At 43.6% G+C, this 18882-nt stretch overlaps 1 protein-coding gene across 1 annotated transcript; it reads left to right on the top strand.

Moving 5' to 3' along the window:
• The first annotated feature begins 485 nt into the window (after positions 1-485).
• Positions 486-8326, top strand: AKAP4 (A-kinase anchoring protein 4). The gene is made up of 5 exons (XM_032397951.1): positions 486-581; positions 1633-1683; positions 2250-2351; positions 4834-6972; positions 7996-8326. The coding sequence occupies exons 1-5, from the start codon at positions 486-488 to the stop codon at positions 8149-8151; spliced, it is 2544 nt and encodes an 847-aa protein (XP_032253842.1). The 3' UTR covers positions 8152-8326.
• The last annotated feature ends 10556 nt before the right edge of the window (positions 8327-18882 follow it).

Here is an 18882-nt window from a genome sequence, read left to right as displayed (position 1 = left end):
GAACTGGAGTTAACTAAAATTCAGTTAAAGAGGATGAGGTGAGCTTTATTCTTTGAGGTACCTGAGTGGGTAAACAAAAGTGGAGACAGATGAGATTTAGTGGAGTTTGGGTAGAAGTAAATCATTAAAGTTAATCCCCACAGTCTCTAGACCTTTAAGTTTGCTTCCCAGCCTGCCATTTTTCCTGACTGGCTTTCTCACAAGTTAATATGATATTCCCACGATTCCAAATACTTGGTGTGAGGAGTCTAAATTGAAGGAGACTATGGACTGTGCTAAAAGATAATGATCTTGATTATCAAGTTCAAACATTTCATAGTGTCCTTCCCCTTTTGCTCACCCCACCAGTCCCTAATCCAAACCTGATTGAAACACAGAGATGGGTTTCAGAAAGCCCTTCAGAGATTCTTATCCAAACTCAGCCAGTCCCTAAAAACCATATATAACCATATATATATTCAGATTTCTTTCCTTTCTCTTTACAGATGTCTGAAGATATTGACTGGTTACACAGCCGCAGGGGCGTGTGCAAGGTAGACCTCTACAGCCCAAGAGGACAGCAAGATCAGGACCGGAAAGTGGTAAGATACAAAATTACCCCTACCAAGGAGTGGAAAGGACCAGTGTATGAGTATAGATATCCTGGAGTCCAGGATAGACTAATGGAGAGCGATACTGTGATGTCTCCAAGCAACCAAGCTCAAGGAGGTCTGTGGGGGACCAGTGTGCTTTATACATCACACAAGGACAAATTAAGGGAGAGGCAGGACCAGATGTGATATAAAGGACTTGGGGAGGGAGGGCTATGGGGGGAGCTCGGGGGTGTGGGGGGGAGGAGTGGTGGTTGCCTAGTTACCAGCCCCTATTACCTAACACTTCTGAAGTCACAATGTCACCTAGCTACCAGTAAGTTACACTAAAGTGGGACTCCCTCAGGAGGACAAAATACTTCACGCTCTGTTTCCCAAACTTTCAGCGATTTGCATAGTACTTCACATTTTTTATCATGTTCAAGTGCCACTCATACTACTTAATATGTGTTTTTGCAATGTTTTTAAAAATGAATTTAAAATTCAAATACATTTAAAAATTACCATCACCCTAGGCACTATTGTCCACAATACCACAGGTTTGACATTTTAGGATGTATTTTCCAAATAAACAACAACAAATGCACCTATTAATACAAACATCTACTTACGTACCACCAAAAATATTCTATGTCATCAATAGTAAAAATACCACACTTTGGGAACACTATAGCAGAAAGGGCTCTAAACTGGGGGCCAGGGGAATCAACTTCTAATGGAAGTTCCACCTTCGAGTGTGTGTCAGTCAGGCAAGCCACCTCTCTTCTCAGTTTTCTCAATAAATGTGCATATTTTGGGCCTCTCTCTGACAGGTAGGTATTCTCGTTTAGGAAATATAGTGATGCTAAGCTTCTGTCTGCCTCATAATAATCATATTAACATTTATTGAGTACTTACTATGTACAGGCACTCTGTTAAAAGCTTTCCATGCAGTATCTCAATCAGTCCTCACAAAAACCTTATAAGGTAGGTATCGTCATCTCCCAGAAAGAAATTACGGTCTTTAGAGTTTTCCTAAATTCACTCTCCTAATTTGACGCAGATATGCTTTGTCGACGTGTCCACCCTGAATGTGGAAGGTAAAGACTGCAAGGTGGGTATTCTCTGCTTCCCTCACTTGGAATGGGTGGGAAGCTGCTGAGAAGGGTTATCAGGGGCAGCATGAGGAAAGGGAAAGGTTGTAGCAGAGGGTGGAAAGGTGGAGGAGTCTCAAGTGGAAAGCCGTTGTTCTTGGAAGCCCAGGATCTCTGGTTCAGAATTTATTGTCACTCTTGATACCAAGTCTCATTTTAGAAGCCACTTAAGTTGTTGGTAGGGCTGAAAGAATGAAAGCCTGGAAAATAGCATGTCAGAGAAGTGAAATTTAAAAAAAAAAAAAAAAAAACCCTGTCCAAAAGTTTGATGATTAATGGAATATGATTCCTGAGACTGACAACTTTGTGAATACCTTCAGTGGGGCCAGGGTGAGGGGAGTAGTAATTTGTGGTGGGAACTTTATCATTCTTCAAAGACTAGCTAGCATCACAGTCCTACCTCTCCTTCAGAAAGAAGAGGGATAATAGGGGACATAGCATTCATACTTTGAAGTGAGCCTAGGAGGGCAGCCTAGAGACGTCTCAAAAATCCACTTCATAAAAATCTTACCCCTTAATTCCATAGGATGCTGCTGGTTCCAGTTTGGAAGGTGACTTAAACTTGGGAAATCTGGAAGAAAAAGAGATTATTGTGATCAAGGATACCGAGAAGCAAGACCAGTCTAAGGTATACTTAGCCTCTGAGCTCACCCTTTCTAGTTCTCAGAGCCCAATGCTGAGTCTGAGGACTCTGGTTCAGAGATAGTAAGATAACTATTGTCAAACAGGCCCATAAATTTGAACACTATGACATTCTAGAGAACGCAGTCCTAAGTTGAGAGTCACGGTAAGTTCAATGCCCGGGTATCTAACAATGGCACTAATCACAGAGGCTCAGAATGCCCTTTCCTGATTTCAGGGGCCTACTCCAAATATAACCTTGCTATTCTTATCCTAATAAAGATATGGGCTTATAAGCAAGATCCTTTGCAACGTTCTTTGCTGGCTCGTAATAGACTTGTGTGCCCTATGTTGCCCAGAGACCAAGAAGGAAGAACGAGGATATGGAGCAGAGAGAATCCACAATGACCAAGAACTATAGTTGCTTTGTTCCTACCCTGTTGTCTAAGAGATTACCTAGGCTGTTGGGCAGCATAAAATTAGAACAAATTAGACTTGCATGCCACTGTCACATACAGAATCCTTTGTTTTTGTGTAAGTATTCTAAATTATATCTGTTAGGCTCCTGGTTTGGGGTAAGCATTAGAACACATGAGAAGTCACCCCCACAGTCCTACAAGCCTGGAGCAGCTGGTACTGGAACGGGATATTTTGCTTTAGTGCAAAAGAGTCAAATATTTCTTGTTCTATCTTCCTGGGCTCATGTTATAATGAGAAACATCATTTCTGGCCCCAGACACATTTAGAATAATGAGAGTGGGCTCTAAGGAAGGAAAAGCCAGTTACAAAATAGTCTCTAAATAGTTTTGGGTTCAGTTGGGGGTTGCCAACTCCATTTTGGAGTCTCAAGAAAGGGATAAATTATACCTGGTGTTTATTTTTAAAAGAGCAGTCCATATTTCCTGCACACAAGGCAGATCTCCTTGATTGTGTCAAACCCGTTCGCAAAAAGTTGACCTCATGACCTCACGTTTCCAGGAATTCTGTGAAAAGACAGGAGATGAAGCAGTGGAAGGGGCAAAGAGGGCAATGGCATTCAGCGCCAAGTAGAAGATGTGTACAATACGTATACACATATCCAGACACGGGCACACACAGTCACAAGCATACAAATCTATCCAAGTGACACACACATCGATACATACATTTATATACGTTAACAAAAAATAATTTATACAAGCAAAGATGTACTCATGTCTGGCTACACGTGACATCAACAAACACACAAGCACTAATATACCAAACTTAGGTATATTGACCTATTCATAAACAATGACTTACACACATACACAAAGGTATATAGTTATACAGCCAGATACCTGGACATGCCCACATATGACACACATAAACACCCATATATATCCATGCACACCACACATAAACGTATACTCACACACCCATAGCCTTTGATCAAAACACAGTAACCATACAGACTCAGGTATAGGCATACACACATAAATATACTTCATGCTGATACGCACCCATAGAAACTTAAACAAAATGATACAAAGTCACTAGCTCTTATTTGTATGCACTGATACACACATCGACACAACTGCAATAACATCCCCACTCATGTTCTCACACACAAACTCAAATGCCGGGGTGTGTGCAATATTGACACACATTCTCAAGCACGGACACAGCATATAAATATAACATAAATGACACCTAATTTATTGACAGACTACACAGTCACTATACAATCACCTATTTACACATACAATTCATATTTTAACATACACATTTATTAATATATCATACATTAATTATTGAGTATATATGTTAATATGTGAATGTATGCTCTAATATATACAAATGCATTTATAGCTGCACGATACATGCTAGTAGATTTACATCATAAATATATGCACATCACTTCCAATCGACACTTGTTTATTTGCATATTCTCAGACACACTGACATACACACGCTTATGGTTACAATCCCACACATGTACAAAAGGTACACACTAACATATACATGTTGGCCTATACAGTAGGCAACGAGTATTGATGTCAACACATTATTACACATGCTTACACATACTCACACATGGGCACTGACATACACGTATACACACACATACACACAGGCACATTTACACCTTTCACAAGACAAACTGACACATTCTCACATCTATAGAGATACTCACACTTACAAATTGCTGTATTGATGTGCATATGCACACAATGGATACAAGGATACATTTTTGACACATACTGAGATAAGAACACATACACAGATGAAATTGACAAATATATTGATAACACTTAAATACAGTTAAGTACACAAATGCATATACTCCGCTTTTGCTGCTGCCACTTGTGTTTGTGTATTAATGGTTTTAATTGTATGTTATGTTCTCATGCAAATTCTAAAGGCCAAATCCCTAATCTGTGCAGTTTAGAAGATATATCTTCTAAATAAAATAAGGGAAAGAAGTACCCTACCCAAACTCTTATGGATAGGTGTTCTTCTTTTTTTAGACGGAGGGATCTGTGTGCCTTTTCAAACAAGCTCCCTCTGATCCCATAAGTGTCCTCAACTGGCTTCTCAGTGACCTCCAGAAGTATGCCTTGGGTTTTCAACATGCACTGAGCCCCTCGGCCTCTAGCTGTAAACATAAAGTAGGAGACACAGAAGGCAAATATCACAAACTACCCTCTGGGAACTGCTACAGTGTCTATGCTGATCAACCGAACATGGATTATATGGCCAACGGACCTCAAAGCCTACATCTAGAAATGACGGCAGCCAAAAACACCAACAATAACCAGAGTCCTTCCACTCCTCCAGCCAAATCTCCTAGCACTCAGAGATCAGTGATTTCCCCTGATGGTGAATGTTCTATGGATGACCTTTCCTTCTACGTCAACCGACTATCCTCCCTGGTAATCCAGATGGCCCGTAAGGAGATCAAGGAGAAGTTGGAAGGTGGAAGCAAATGCCTCCATCATTCTCTCTACCCATTCCCTGGGGACAAAGGGAAAAACAGCCCCCACAGTGCTGTGAGCAAGATTGCTTCTGAAATGGCCCATGATGCTGTGGAATTGACCTCGGCAGAAATGCGGGGCACTGGGGAAGAGTGCAGGGAAGGTGGCCGGAAAGCCTTTCTGTATAGTGAATTATCCAACAAGAACAAGGGTGGGGACAAACAGATGTGCCAAAGAGATAGTAAAGAATTTGCAGATTCCATCAGCAAAGGGCTCATGGTTTATGCAAACCAGGTAGCATCTGACATGATGGTCTCTGTTATGAAGACTTTGAAATTCCATAGCTCTGGAAAGCCAATCCCGGCCTGTGTGGTCCTGAAGAGAGTGTTGTTAAAACACACCAAAGAAATTGTGTCTGATTTGATTGATTCCTGCATGAAGAACCTGCATAATATCACCGGGGTCCTGATGACCGACTTGGACTTTGTCTCTGCTGTCAAGAGGAATCTGTTCAACCACGGAAAACAAAATGCTGCAGATATCATGGAGGCTATGCTGAAGCGTCTGGTCAGTGCTCTTCTTGGCGAGAAGAAGGAGACTAAATCTCAGAGCCTGTCATATGCATCCTTGAAAGCTGGGTCCCAAGATCCCAAATGCAAGAACCAAAGTCTTGAATTCTCAGCCATGAAAGCTGAGATGAAGGGGAAGGACAAAGGCAAAATGAAACCAGAGCAGTGCAAGTCGTTGACCAGCGCCGAGAAAGTCGGTGAGCACATCCTCAAGGAGAGCCTGACCATGTGGAACCAAAAGCAAGGAAACCAAGGCAAGATGCCTGGCAAAGCATGCGCCAATAAAGAGGAAAAAAGAGAAAAGATCAGCCCTTCCACGGATTCACTGGCAAAGGACTTGATTGTGTCTGCCCTTATGCTGATCCAGTACCATCTGACCCAGCAGGCCAAAGGCAAAGATGCATTTGAAGAAGAGTGTCCTGGTTCTACCATGGGCTATACAACTCAGAGTGCCCAATACGAAAAGTCTGGAAGTGGCCAAAGTGCCAAGGCACTTTCAGTGAAACATCTAGAATCTAGTGGAGCTCCGGGACCATCCACCTCCCTGAAGGAAAATCAACAGTTGGACTCTCAGAAGCTGGATATGTCAAACATTGTTCTAATGCTGATTCAGAAACTGCTTAGTGAGAGCCCCTTCAACTGTGAGGATCTATGCGAAGGTGAGAACAAGCGTTCTGAGCCCAGGACAAACAAAGCGGCTTCCATGTCCAAGAGGCCTGACAGAGGGGAAGAACAATGCCAGGACAATCAAGAACTTGACTTTATCAGTGGGATGAAGCAAGTGAACCGCCAATTTATAGATCAACTGGTAGAATCTGTGATGAAGTTGTGCCTTATCATGGCTAAGTATAGTAATAACGGGGCAGCCCTTGCTGAGTTGGAAGAACAAGCAGCCTCGGCAAACAACCCCAATTACCAGGTCGGTGGCTCCAGATGTAGTCATGATGGTGCGATGTCACAGCGCTCTCAAGACTCTCCTGGGCCTGAAGTCATAGTTAATAATCAGTGCTCAACAAGCAGCTTGCAGAAGCAGCTCCAGGCTGTCCTCCAGTGGATTGCAGCCTCCCAATTTAACGTGCCCATGCTCTACTTCATGGGAGATGAAGATGGACAACTGGAGAAGGTAAGCAACGCAACAGGTGCAAGAAGAAAAGAGGGTTGCAATGGGCAGGGGGAGGGAGGCAGCATTGTACTTAGAGCCCAAGAGCAGTCCAATTTTTTCCCAAGCCTATTCTTTACTGTGCACTTCACGAATTGCTTGCACTTCATAAAAAGACAAAGTGATAAACCATTAACTGAGTGGGGCTCTGGATACCTCAAGGCCTGCGCATTTCCACCAAGAGGAGAAGTGAGGTTAGCTCATTGTATCGGTGATCCTTTCAACAAACTATTCGGTAACACATCAGGGAGCAATTTTTAAGTCTTACGTTTTGAGTTTGAAGGCCCTCAAAGGATTGGAGAGAGGAAAAAAAAAAAGAAAAAGGGAGCTCCTCCCCAAACTCATGTGTCCTGCAAGTGCCCCAAGAGTACTTACCTCCTTAAATTTTTTGCCCTAGGTACCTCACTTGCTTCGCCCTAGTCCTGGCCTTGCCCTCCACTTTCACAGAGGCCAGCATTCATGCACATACAAGTTCTCTCTTCTCTCTCTCTCCTCTCTCTCCTTCCCTCCCTCTCTCACACACACACCCCACAGCTGTGTTTTTTACATCAGATGGAGTTAAGAGAAATAAAATACTGAACCGAATTATTTTCAGTCCAGGACCAGGAGATTGTCCCTACTTCCCACCTTATACTTTTTTAGGGAAGCTGGGGAATGGCGACCCCTAACCTTGACCTAGCAATCATCACAGGCTAACTGAAGGATCTAGCACCTATGAGAAGTGTTTGGTGAACACATTTAGTTCCAGAGCTTGTTTTCTAAAGCTCAAAAAGAAAGTCCTGTGGCATTTGGAGCCATGTCATTAGAGGAGGCACAAGGAAAAAGGAAAGTCAGGTCAGGAGCCTCTGGTCCTGGATCTGTGTCAGGCTTTACTCTAGTCCTAGAAGCGTGGGTGGGAAGGTGAGTGGGGGAGGGTCCACTTGATCCATCTGGGTCCCTTCTCCAAAAGCATCACGTGACTCAACGCTACCTCTGCTCTCTCCACAGCTTCCTGAAGTTTCAGCTAAGGCAGCAGAGAAGGGGTACAGTGTAGGGGATCTTCTTCAAGAGGTCATGAAGTTTGCCAAGGAGCGACAACTGGATGAAGCTGTGGGAAACATAGCTAGGAAACAACTGCTAGACTGGTTGCTCACTAACCTGTGAGCTAACAACTCCTTTGACTCCTCTCCATTTACTCCCCCTAGCAGCATTCCATCCCAGCCTGAACACCCCTACCCATCAGGCCAGTGAACTGCATACCACATGATTGTATTTCCTAATACATCTGAGCAGTTGGACTGTGCAAATACAGGGTGTCCAAAAGCTGGGCAAGAACATGAATAAAAAAAATTAAAAAAGTGTAATTGTTTTCTTGATCAGATAGATCTGAGGCAAGGGAGGAGAATGGGTTGAATTCTGGGAGAATGGGTAATACAGGGTTGAACTTGTGTCCAGATCTCACCCTGGGTTCTTTTCTGAGCACCCAAGACACAGGGATATAACATATGTCCTAAGTCCCCCTGGTTTGTCCAAATGATCTCATCTTACAGTCTCTTTAGAGCTTTGCCACCTGTGGCCTCCCTGTTTCTCTCAGAATTGCCTACCTAACTTGATATTTCCCCCTTCTAATCCCAAGGATGCAGGCTTCTTGGGTTTTTTGTTTTTATTAAGAGCCTGAAGATAGGCTATCTTATAAGAAATCTAGCTGAAGAAAGTAAGTATATTACTCATTACCCAGGCAAGGGGGGACACTTCTCCCCCTTGCCTCACACACACTCTCACTGTTCACTGCACATGGATAAATACTATCCAGAACCACAATTGGATCTGATCCTCTTATGTGTGAATAAAGCTTTCTGAGAAGTCATTTACTGCAACTGATAAGATTTCCTTGTCTTCCATCAGTCTGGGAGAAAATTCTTCTGAGAAGAAAGCTATAGGATGGTAAATTCACGGCCACCCTAGGTGAATCCCAGTGTCTCTTTTGAGACTAGCTCTAAGTCCTTAGATTTGTTTCATGCTTCTCAGAAGTCAACCATAATGCTAGAATTCATTGCAAACAAGATCAAAACAATGGTTTCAGCTGTGTGGTCCTCTGTTAGGCAGTTTGCTGTGGCATACGACGGTGCCTTTGAGGTGCCGGGGCTTTGTGGAACAAGCACAGCACGTGAGATCCTTCTGGATTCAAAAGTCAAAGCTTGTGCCTCTTACTAGTCACATGGCTTTACAGAGTCACCTAGACCCAGCCTGTTTCCTTACCTGTAAAGTGTAGCCCCAAATTACCTTCACTAGAGGTTCAAGTGGAGCGATGGACGGGACGATGCTTTACACAGGGGAATCTTGTTATAAATGTAGCTACATGAAGGAAGCTGTACCCTGCAAAGCCCATCCTAACATAGTTTCAAGTGCTCTTGATATGCTTCCAAACTGAAAGCAGGATTCTCTGAGTATGGGACCCAGAGAGGTACTTTTTGGGGGGAGGTAAGCGGCACAGAGGCAAACCTTGCCCACTTCTCCCCAACGCTTGGACCAGTCAGAAGTAAAGGCAGGCCTCTTCAAAGCAGGACTTTTAGAACTCCCCCGACGTGAATGAAAGCTAATCAAACCTTTTCCAGTCACAGCCACCCCATGAAAAGCTTTGGAGTTGAGCTACCACAGATCCTTCCCTTTCTCCTTGAAGAAAATCCTTAATAAACAAATGTGGGACCAGGGCTGGATTTCTGATGATGCGATCCTCCCTGAGCACAGCTGGGTCCCATAGTAGTTTACTTCCCTGATTAACTTGGCTCTTGACTTCCTCCTGATTTTTATTATGAGACGGCCTTGGGGATTCCTTGGAACGTGGAAATAGAGCAAAGGAAGTTATATGTTCTGCTAAATGAGGGGAGTTGGGGCAAAATGGTCTCTAAGGGCCCTTCCAGTTCTGACATTTGAGGATTCTAAGAAAGCGTTTCTCTTCCATAATTTCTCAAGGAAACTTGTGTGGATGAGGTAAGATTAGGGTGAGGAAACTTGATTTTTGCCAGAGCTGACAGACTCCAGCAGAGAAAGGAATGCTTCGGACCACAAAGGGCTCTGACAAGGGTCTAGAGGAGCTCAACAGTCCTTGGGGTTTATTCCTGGAGGGCGAGGCCCTGGCCTTTCACCTCTCTAAGTGGAGAAGTGACCCCAGGCACCCTATCAGCAATGTGGCCATGCTCAATGGCAGCAGTTGAAAATAGACAAGGACTTTGGCTGAGCAGAGAGCCCCATGTGTAGTAGGAAAGGGACGACAGGAGCAGAAAGAGAAGGAATCCATGAGTATCTCCTGGTGGGTGATTGAATTGGCTTGAAATATCTGACAGTTGTGGTGTCTCTGAACATCAGGCCTCCATTTCAAAAGGAAGTTGTGAGCAAAACTCATCTGGGAGGTTACTGCAGGGCCACGACTAGGCTGAGGTGAGGTGAGAGAGGCGCTCGCCTCGGGGACAAAATTTAAGGGGGAACCAAAAACTCAGTAATCAAAAGAAAGGTTTTAATGCACTATCTTCAAAAAAAATTGAAATTAATGTTCCCCCAAATCCATGCTGAACAAAATATCAAAAATTGTAATACAGAAGATCAGTAACGGCACTGTGCCAAACCATAATGGAGCTTGAGGTAAAAGGAAAAATTGGCAAGACTGATTTTATGGGAGTAACACTTTGTGGGAGATTTCCAAGGCAATATTTAGAGAACGTATTGCCCCAAAAACCTGTATCAGTACAAAAAAAGCAACAATGAATTAGGTCCCTGCCTAAAAAACTTAGGAAGAGAACAAATAAGAAGTCAAACAAGTTTGGGAAAGGGGAAATAAAATTTGGATCGAGGGGGACAAAACAAAGAAAACAAAGTTTCACTTAAACCTTAAAAAACTCATTTTTTTTTTAATCAGAGAGGGAGACAAACCATAAGAGACTCTTAACTCAGGGAAACAAACTGAGGGCTGCTGGAGGGGAGGGGGATGGGGGGATGGGGTAACTGGTGATGGACATTAAGGAGGACACGGGATGTAATGAGCACTGGGTGTTACATGCAACTGATGAATCCCTAAACTCTACCTCTGAAAGTAATAATATGCTATATGTTAATTAATTGAATTTAAATAAAAATTTATAAACCTTAAAAAATTCAGCGGTGAGGAGAGGGGTGTTGCAGGGTTTTCTCTCTTGCTTAACCTAAGAGTACATTGCTGTCAACCAAAGCTCATATTAGATTAATTCTGGTTAAAAACAGGAACCACATAAGGTTTTCCCTGTTAAAATTCCACTTTAAAACAGTTCTATAACGAAAGAAGGAAAATAAGCACAAAGTAGGAATACAGGAGAGGCAGAAATAAAAATGCCACTTTTGCATAAGATATATTTAGTCATCCATGAAAAGCAAATCCTCAAACACCAGAGGTACTGAAGGAGTTTTGCAAAGGTATAGGATAGAAGATACTTGTGAGCTGTAGGAATTTGCCATCAACTAAGACATTTCCAGCTGCTTTCTCCCCAGTGACTCAGAGACATGTAAAAAAATCCAGCCTCGGGGGTGTCAGAACATGAAAAAAAATTTAAAAGAATCTGTCAAACTTCTATATCCTAGAGCCACCCAGCCACAAAGAGGAGAGTCTAATTACCATAGTGACAATAATACTAAACACTTGGGTATTAAGGAAGGCAAAAAATGACATTCACAGAGCACTTACTGAGTGCCAGACACTACTGGTGCTTTAATTCTTTCAAAAACCTCAGGGAGAGGGTTTGTTATTCGATGTTTTTACAGATGAGAAATTAGGGGCTCGGGCTTCAAGGCCTTTTTCTAGGCCAAACCTAGGATCAGTAAGTGGGAGAGTTGGGGATTCAAATCCAGGTTTGCCTCAGGTCAAATACTATGTTCTTTCCATTCTATCACACTGCCATCCTAGTAATTCAGAGTCCATGTTTATTAAAAAACAAACTGTAAAACATGAGTGAGAGGGACGCCTGGGTGGCTCAGACAGTTAAGCATCTGCCTTCGGCTCAGGTCATGATCCCAGGGTCCTGGGATCAAGCCCTGCATCCGCCTGCCTGCTCAGCAGAGAGCCTGCTTCCTCTCCCACTCCCCCTGCTTGTGTGCTCTCTCTCTCTCTCTCTCTCTCTGACAAATAAATAAATAAAATCTTAAAAAAAAAAAAACATGAGGAGAAAAACTAAAGGAAAACAGATAAATAGGAAAATAGACCATGCTCCTGGCTAGTAAAACTAAATAAAACATCACTCTTTAATTCAACATATAGGTCTCCTATAATGCCATTTTAAATCTTTATGGGATACTCTTGAAGTATCTCCCCCGAGATATTTATTCACTGCAAAGGGGGAAAATCATAACTTCACAACAGATGAGCCCATCAGTCACACCTTAATTAGGTGATCAAGGTTAACATCATCAGTAAAGATATATCGATACCATGTACCTCCTGATAAGATGTCATGAGAAGAACCTCGGAGGCATTCTTGCTAAAAACCCATGACCCTAGTCTAATCATGAGAAACCATCAGATCAACCCAAACTGAGGCACATTTGCAAAATACCTGACCAGAATTGACTACAAAGGGTCACAAGGAAACATTTTAGGGTTATGGAAATGTTAACTATATACCTTGAGAGGAAATGTGTTTAACACAGGTGTATATATACATTTCTCAAGACTCATCACTTAAAACGAGTGAACGTTATTCTATCTAAATTATATTTCAACAAAGTTGGTTTTTAAATATATTTAAACCTAATACCTATAGGAAAACAATCCCCTTCCACTGTTCGCAAGTTTACTGTTCTTCTGCCTCTTTCCAGAAAGTCCCCCATTTAGCAAGTCTTTGTGACTTTGGGCTCTGAGCCACCCTTAACTTGCAGCCCTCCCTCCTTCCCCTTCCACTTGGCTGTGGTGGCCCTGAGCAGGGCTGGGAACTTCCTCTTTGGAAGAATTTCCCTCCCGGATCCCAGCTATGTATCCAAGGTGAGAAGCTTTCCAGCTCCTCCTCAGAAAAGCCTTCCTTCACTACCCTATCTCCCACAGCTACCCTTTCACCCTGCCTTATTCTCATCACCCGAACTGATCTATCCTTTGTGTTCTTATTTACTTGCTTATTGACTGTCTTTTCCCACTAGAATGGCAACCCCAGGAGCACAGGGACCTGTCTGTCTTGTCCACCACTCTATCCTCAGTACCCAGCACAGTGCCTGATGCCTAGGCACCATTCAATAAATGTTTATTGAATGAGCAGTGATCCACCTACTTCGGTGTTGCCTGGTGGGGAAAAATAGCATTAAATGGGGTATCAGAAAATTCATGATTAACCATGGCCATTTAATATCACTTAATCATCTTAATATAGCCAAGTGCCTGTTTCCTCACCTTAAAAATCAGGATGCTAATCAATACCTTTCATATCTACTTCTCTGGAGGTGTTGTGCAGATCAAAGAGACAAGCAAGGTGAAAAATGTTTGAAAATATGCCTAAATGCACCCATTAAATAATTATTAAATAATTAAATAATTAAAATGAGAATAAATAATAATAATTAAAATAAGAATGATACTAATTAAAATTATTATTATATATTTAAATTTAAATAATTAAAATAAGAATAACTTTTACTGAGCTTTTACTGTGTGTCAGGCATTCTTTTAAGTGCTTTCCACTTTAATCCTCCCACCAACCCTCTGAGGTAAGTACCTTTATTAGCCCATTTTGCAGATGAGGCAACTGAGGCCCAGAGAGGCAGAATAACTTGCTCAAGTTCACACAGTTAGAGGAAGTAGTAGAGTTAGGATTCAAACACAGATAGATAGTCCTGCCTCTGAAGCTCCCATTTTGTACTGCTTCTTGTCCATCACGTCATACGTCGGGATAAGTCCTGGCTGAGTGCAGGTAATACAGACAGAATCGAGTAGGCCTGTCTCGGAGGCAACAGGAACCTCTGGAGTGGTGTCAGTGGTTGCCTGGAAGGAATCCAGGCTGGTGAATAGGCACAGGTTTCCAAAGGGTATTGTAGGCATAGGCCTTGGCCCAGGAGAAGGCCGAAAACTACCCCAAGGCAGCAGGCAGCTGGGACGGCTCCTGGGACTCATGCAGCAGGCAATATTCCCAAGTGCAGGCAGAGGTGGTGCTTAAAACGCATCCTCATGGAACAAAATGATACCTCGCATTTGCTCACAGTGCCCAGGGCCTCTACCATTGGTGGGAGCGGGCTGGGCCACCAGAGCAGAAGAACGATGCCAGACAAGCTAGCGCATGTGTGCCCTGGCAGGGAACGAGGGCAGTCCCTGATGGTGTCCAATCAGGGTTCCCAAGAGCCAGACTACAGAGGCTCGGGCGTGGGGAGGAGAGGTTCAGGACCACTTGGGGTGCTCAGGCGAGTTGCCAATCAGTATCAAAAGCTTTGGGAAATTTTCACAGCCAGTAGGGCTCTACCAGTGCCTAAAATTTGAACACCAGCCCTACTTTCTCCCATCTTCCTCAAGCCTCAGGGCCTGGCTAAAACTCAAATTCGAGGTAACTAACATCTGAGGTGAATCCAGCTGAGGAAAGGGTGGAAGGGAGGGAACCCCCAAGTTGCTCCTTCAGGCTCATAGAGCTCTATCCGTGCTCTGATCCCTCGGCATGACAATGCCCTGTTTCTGGATCTGCCTTTCTTCCAGACTTTAAGTAGCACGCAACAGATGGATAGAAAGGGTCTCCCACCTACCGGGCAGCCAGCTAACCAATGTTTGTTGAGTAATAGCTAACATGTACTGTGTGCTGACTTTGGGCCAGGCCTCTCACCTGATGCTTGCTGCCACCCTATGGGTAGCCCCATTTTGCAACTGAAACAGATGAAGGCAGAGAGAATTAGAGACTTGCCCATACTTGGGATTCAGCCCTGGCAGCCGGATTCTGGAGCCTGTACTCTGAAACACTGTGCTTGATTTAAGTGGCTGGTGGGTGGCCATACATGTGCAAAAGTTCAGAGATGAATAAAATGTGACTTGTTTAGGAACTTGAGAGACATATGGTAGCTGGAGTGTAGGCTGTGAGAAAGGGAGGTCATGGGTGACAAAGCTGGAAAAGGCAGCTGGCATCGGATTGTGAAGGGCCTTATGTATCATGGTGAAAATTTTGGACTCACTCCTAAGGTCAATGAGCCTGGCAGTTTCAGGTGAGATGTATGTTCTAGAATGTTCTCTCAGTCTGTTGTGGGAAGGATGGATTGGAGGGAGCGTTGTGCTGCTCGGCTGTTACTTATTTCCTTCATTTCTTTTTCTCCCCGCTCGGTTTTCCATTTTTAAAATGCCAGCTTCACTGGACTTTACTGGAGGTTAAAAAGATTTATCCACATCTGGGCCAACATATCTCTGGGGGCCAGGACGGGGAGATAATGGGCGCCCTCTGTGACTGGCTAGAAAACTCCAGCTACAGTGGAGCCAATTGGTGAAGGGGAAAATGGTAGTTTTCCACTAACAGCCTGTGCTGACACTCTCACTCGCATCAGGTGCTAGGAGAGGTAGGCCCCAGCCTCCATGCTCCCTCCAACCACAAATGACAAATGGGTGTATTTTCTCTGACCCTGAAGTGGTCTCACACAACACTTCCCAGAAACTATAAATCGTGTCCCAGAACTCAACAAGAGAGAGAAGGAAAGGCAAACACCCTGACCAGCTGATCTTTCTCTCAGGGGTTTGATATCATCTGTCTCCCAGAGACCTTGCTTTTAGAAAAGAAATTTCTCCTGTCCAAGATTTCAGGTGCCTTTGTCAGCCAGCCCTGTGGTACAGACGACCCCAAGGGGGTTGGCCAGGAAAATCTCCTCCAGCACCAAATGGTCCACTTCTGAACTGATAGAGCAACTCAGCTTTCCTCATCCTGATGCAATCGCGAGATCAGGCACACCTTGAATGACTTGTCTTGGCCTAGATCTCTATTTCCCTTCAAGTATATTCTTGGGGTTTCCATCCTCCTCCCCTGGCCCTCCCTCCTCAGTCTCTCATGGAATCCCCTTTCTCTGCCCATCTGATACATATTGGAGGACCCCAGGATCTGTCCTCAGCTCACTGTTTTTCTTTTTTTTTTTTAATTTTTTTATTGTTATGTTAATCCCCATACATTACATCATTAGTTTTAGATGTAGTGTTCCATGATTCATTATTTGTGCATAACACCCAGTGCTCCATGCAGAACGTGCCCTCTTTAATACCCATCACCAGGCTAACCCATCCTCCCACCCCCCTCCCCTCTAGAACCCTCAGTTTGTTTCTCAGAGTCCATCGTCTCTCATGGTTCGTCTCCCCCTCCGATTTCCCCCCCTTCATTCTTCCCCTCCTGCTATCTTCTTCTTTTTTTTTTTTCTTAACATATATTGCATTATTTGTTTCAGAGGTACAGATCTGAGATTCAACAGTCTTGCACAATTCACAGCGCTTACCAGAGCACATACCTTCCCCAGTGTCTATCACCCAGTCACCCCATCCCTCCCACCCCACCCCCCACTCCAGCAACCCTCAGTTTGTTTCCTGAGATTAAGAATTCCTCATATCAGTGAGATCATATGATACTTGTCTTTCTCTGTTTGACTTATTTCGCTCGGCATAATACCCTCCAGTTCCATCCACGTCGTTGCAGATGGCAAGATCTCATTCCTTTTGATGGCTGCATAATATTCCATTGTATATATATGCCACATCTTCTTTATCCATTCATCTGTTGATGGACATCTTGGCTCTTTACACAGTTTGGCTATTGTGGACGCTGCTGCTATAAACATCGGGGTGCACGTACCCTTTCGGATCCCTACATTTGTATCTTTGGGGTAAATACCCAGTAGTGCAATTGCTGGATCGTATGGTAGCTCTATTTTCAACTTTTTGAGGAACCTCCATACTGTTTTCCAGAGAGCTCACTGTTCTTCTTACCACCCCAACCCCTAGCTGTACCTGCTTTGCAAAGGGTTGGCGGAGGGCCCAGCTGCAGCATTGCCAGAAAGAACTAGGGCCAGGGTTTGGGTCCTGAAAGAAACGAAGAACCAGAGGAAGCAGAGGTGCATCTGAGATGAAGTTCTCACAGTGATGCTTCTTGGTTGGGGACGGGGGAAGGAGCGCCTAGGACTTTTAAAATGCAGATTCCCAGGCCCTGTCTGGGAAAAGTCTTGAGTCCTTGGTTTGGGGCTGCAACACGGGCATGCGTATTTTGAAAATTCTTCTCTAAGTGATGGTCTATTATTAACCCTCTATGTTTTGAAAAAATTAGGACCTATGGAAAGTTGTAAGATTAGTACAATGAGTACCCATATACCCTTCATCCAGTTTCACCAAGTATTAATATTTTGCCATCTTGCTTTATCTATCTACCTAAGCACACAACTGACTAAAATCATGTATATATAATTATTATGTTAAATAATAATTATTATTTTGCTGAACCATCTGAAAGTTAGCTGCAGACATCATGATATTCAACCCTCAATACTTCAGTGTGTATCTCCTAGGAACAAGGACGTTCTTCCACATACAATTCATATTCAATTTTCTTAAACATCCCAATAATTGCCTCTATAGACATTTTCTTCAATCCCACCCACAATTCATATGTTGTGTTTAGTTATCCTCTAGTCTCCTGTAATCTAGAACAGTTCGGCAGCCATTTTGCTGGTCTTTCATGACATGGACTTTTTTTTTTTTTTAGTGTAAGCCAGTAGTTTTGCAGAATGTCTGAGAGATTTTGATCCACAGCCAGGTGTAAGGACAGCTTCGACAGTGCTTTAATTTGGAGAGGTCACAACCAGGCAATGAACTGAAGGGCAGGCCTAAGGGCAAAATGGCGGTTTAGGAACCATACAAAAACTGGAAGGAGGTCAGGAGTGAAGGGAGGAAGGGTGGTGGCTGGGCAGGTTGGATGGCTCAAAAATACAAGGCCACAGTAGCTATTCTTCCTACAGTTACGAACACTGAAATCCCTGCAGCAGTGATTCACATGGTGATTCCTTCAGTCTTCTCATCTGTCTCCCACGCCCCAGGCCCTCATACGGAACCATCTTCCTGACGTAGACATTTACTGAGCACATGCTATGTGCCAGGCACTGTTCTAGGCACATGACATCATTTAACCATCACAACAAACTCTCTGTAATGGTCCTTGTTCAATGGGCTAGGAAATCAAAGCACAGAGGGGCGGTAACCTGTTCAGGGTCACACAGCTGTTAAGTGGGGGACCAGAATTTGAACCCAGGCAGTTCTGGCTCCAAAGCCCTCACTTTTTAAAAACAATTCTATTTTTTAAATTATTATTCAATCAAATTGGCTTTTTTTTTTTCCTTTGGTTTACGTTTCTATGAATTTTGGCCCATGTATAGATTTCACGTAACCACCACCACAATCAGGATACATACAGAACAGGTCCATCACCCCAGAAAACTTCCCTCTTGCTATCCTTTTAGAGCCACCCCCGCCCCCCACCTACGGAGAATGCTATTTTTGTTTTGTTCCTTTTGCAGGCTGTGTTTCCAGTGTCAGCTAGGACTTTTAACATTTTACGCCATTAAGCGGGCCTTTCCTAGTATTTGCCAACCAGTGGTCAGTCAGTTGGGTCCTGGGGGAGGGAGGACCATTTCACTCAGTTCTAAGTCTTCCTTATGCTAATTAGAATCAGTTCAAGGCATGCAAAGGTCAAGGCTAAATAAACCCTAGAGTCCATAAACAGCTTTACCTGGAGGCTTTCCTGTGCTTCTCACTCTCCCTTATTTTTCCAGTATGTTCTGGTTCTCTGGGCTCGGACTTTTGGTCCTCTGGGCTAGTAATAATCCATATCCGGACTGCGGGACTGCGCTGACTCTCGGGCCTAGTGGGAGGAGAAAAAGAGAGGAGGAGACAGAGACAAA

The sequence above is a fragment of the Phoca vitulina genome, unplaced genomic scaffold, assembly GCF_004348235.1.
Source record: "Phoca vitulina isolate PV1807 unplaced genomic scaffold, GSC_HSeal_1.0 scaffold107, whole genome shotgun sequence".
Classification (NCBI taxonomy): domain Eukaryota; kingdom Metazoa; phylum Chordata; class Mammalia; order Carnivora; family Phocidae; genus Phoca; species Phoca vitulina.
Note: the sequence above shows the minus strand (reverse complement) of the source record. Positions and strands in the feature narration are given on the sequence as shown.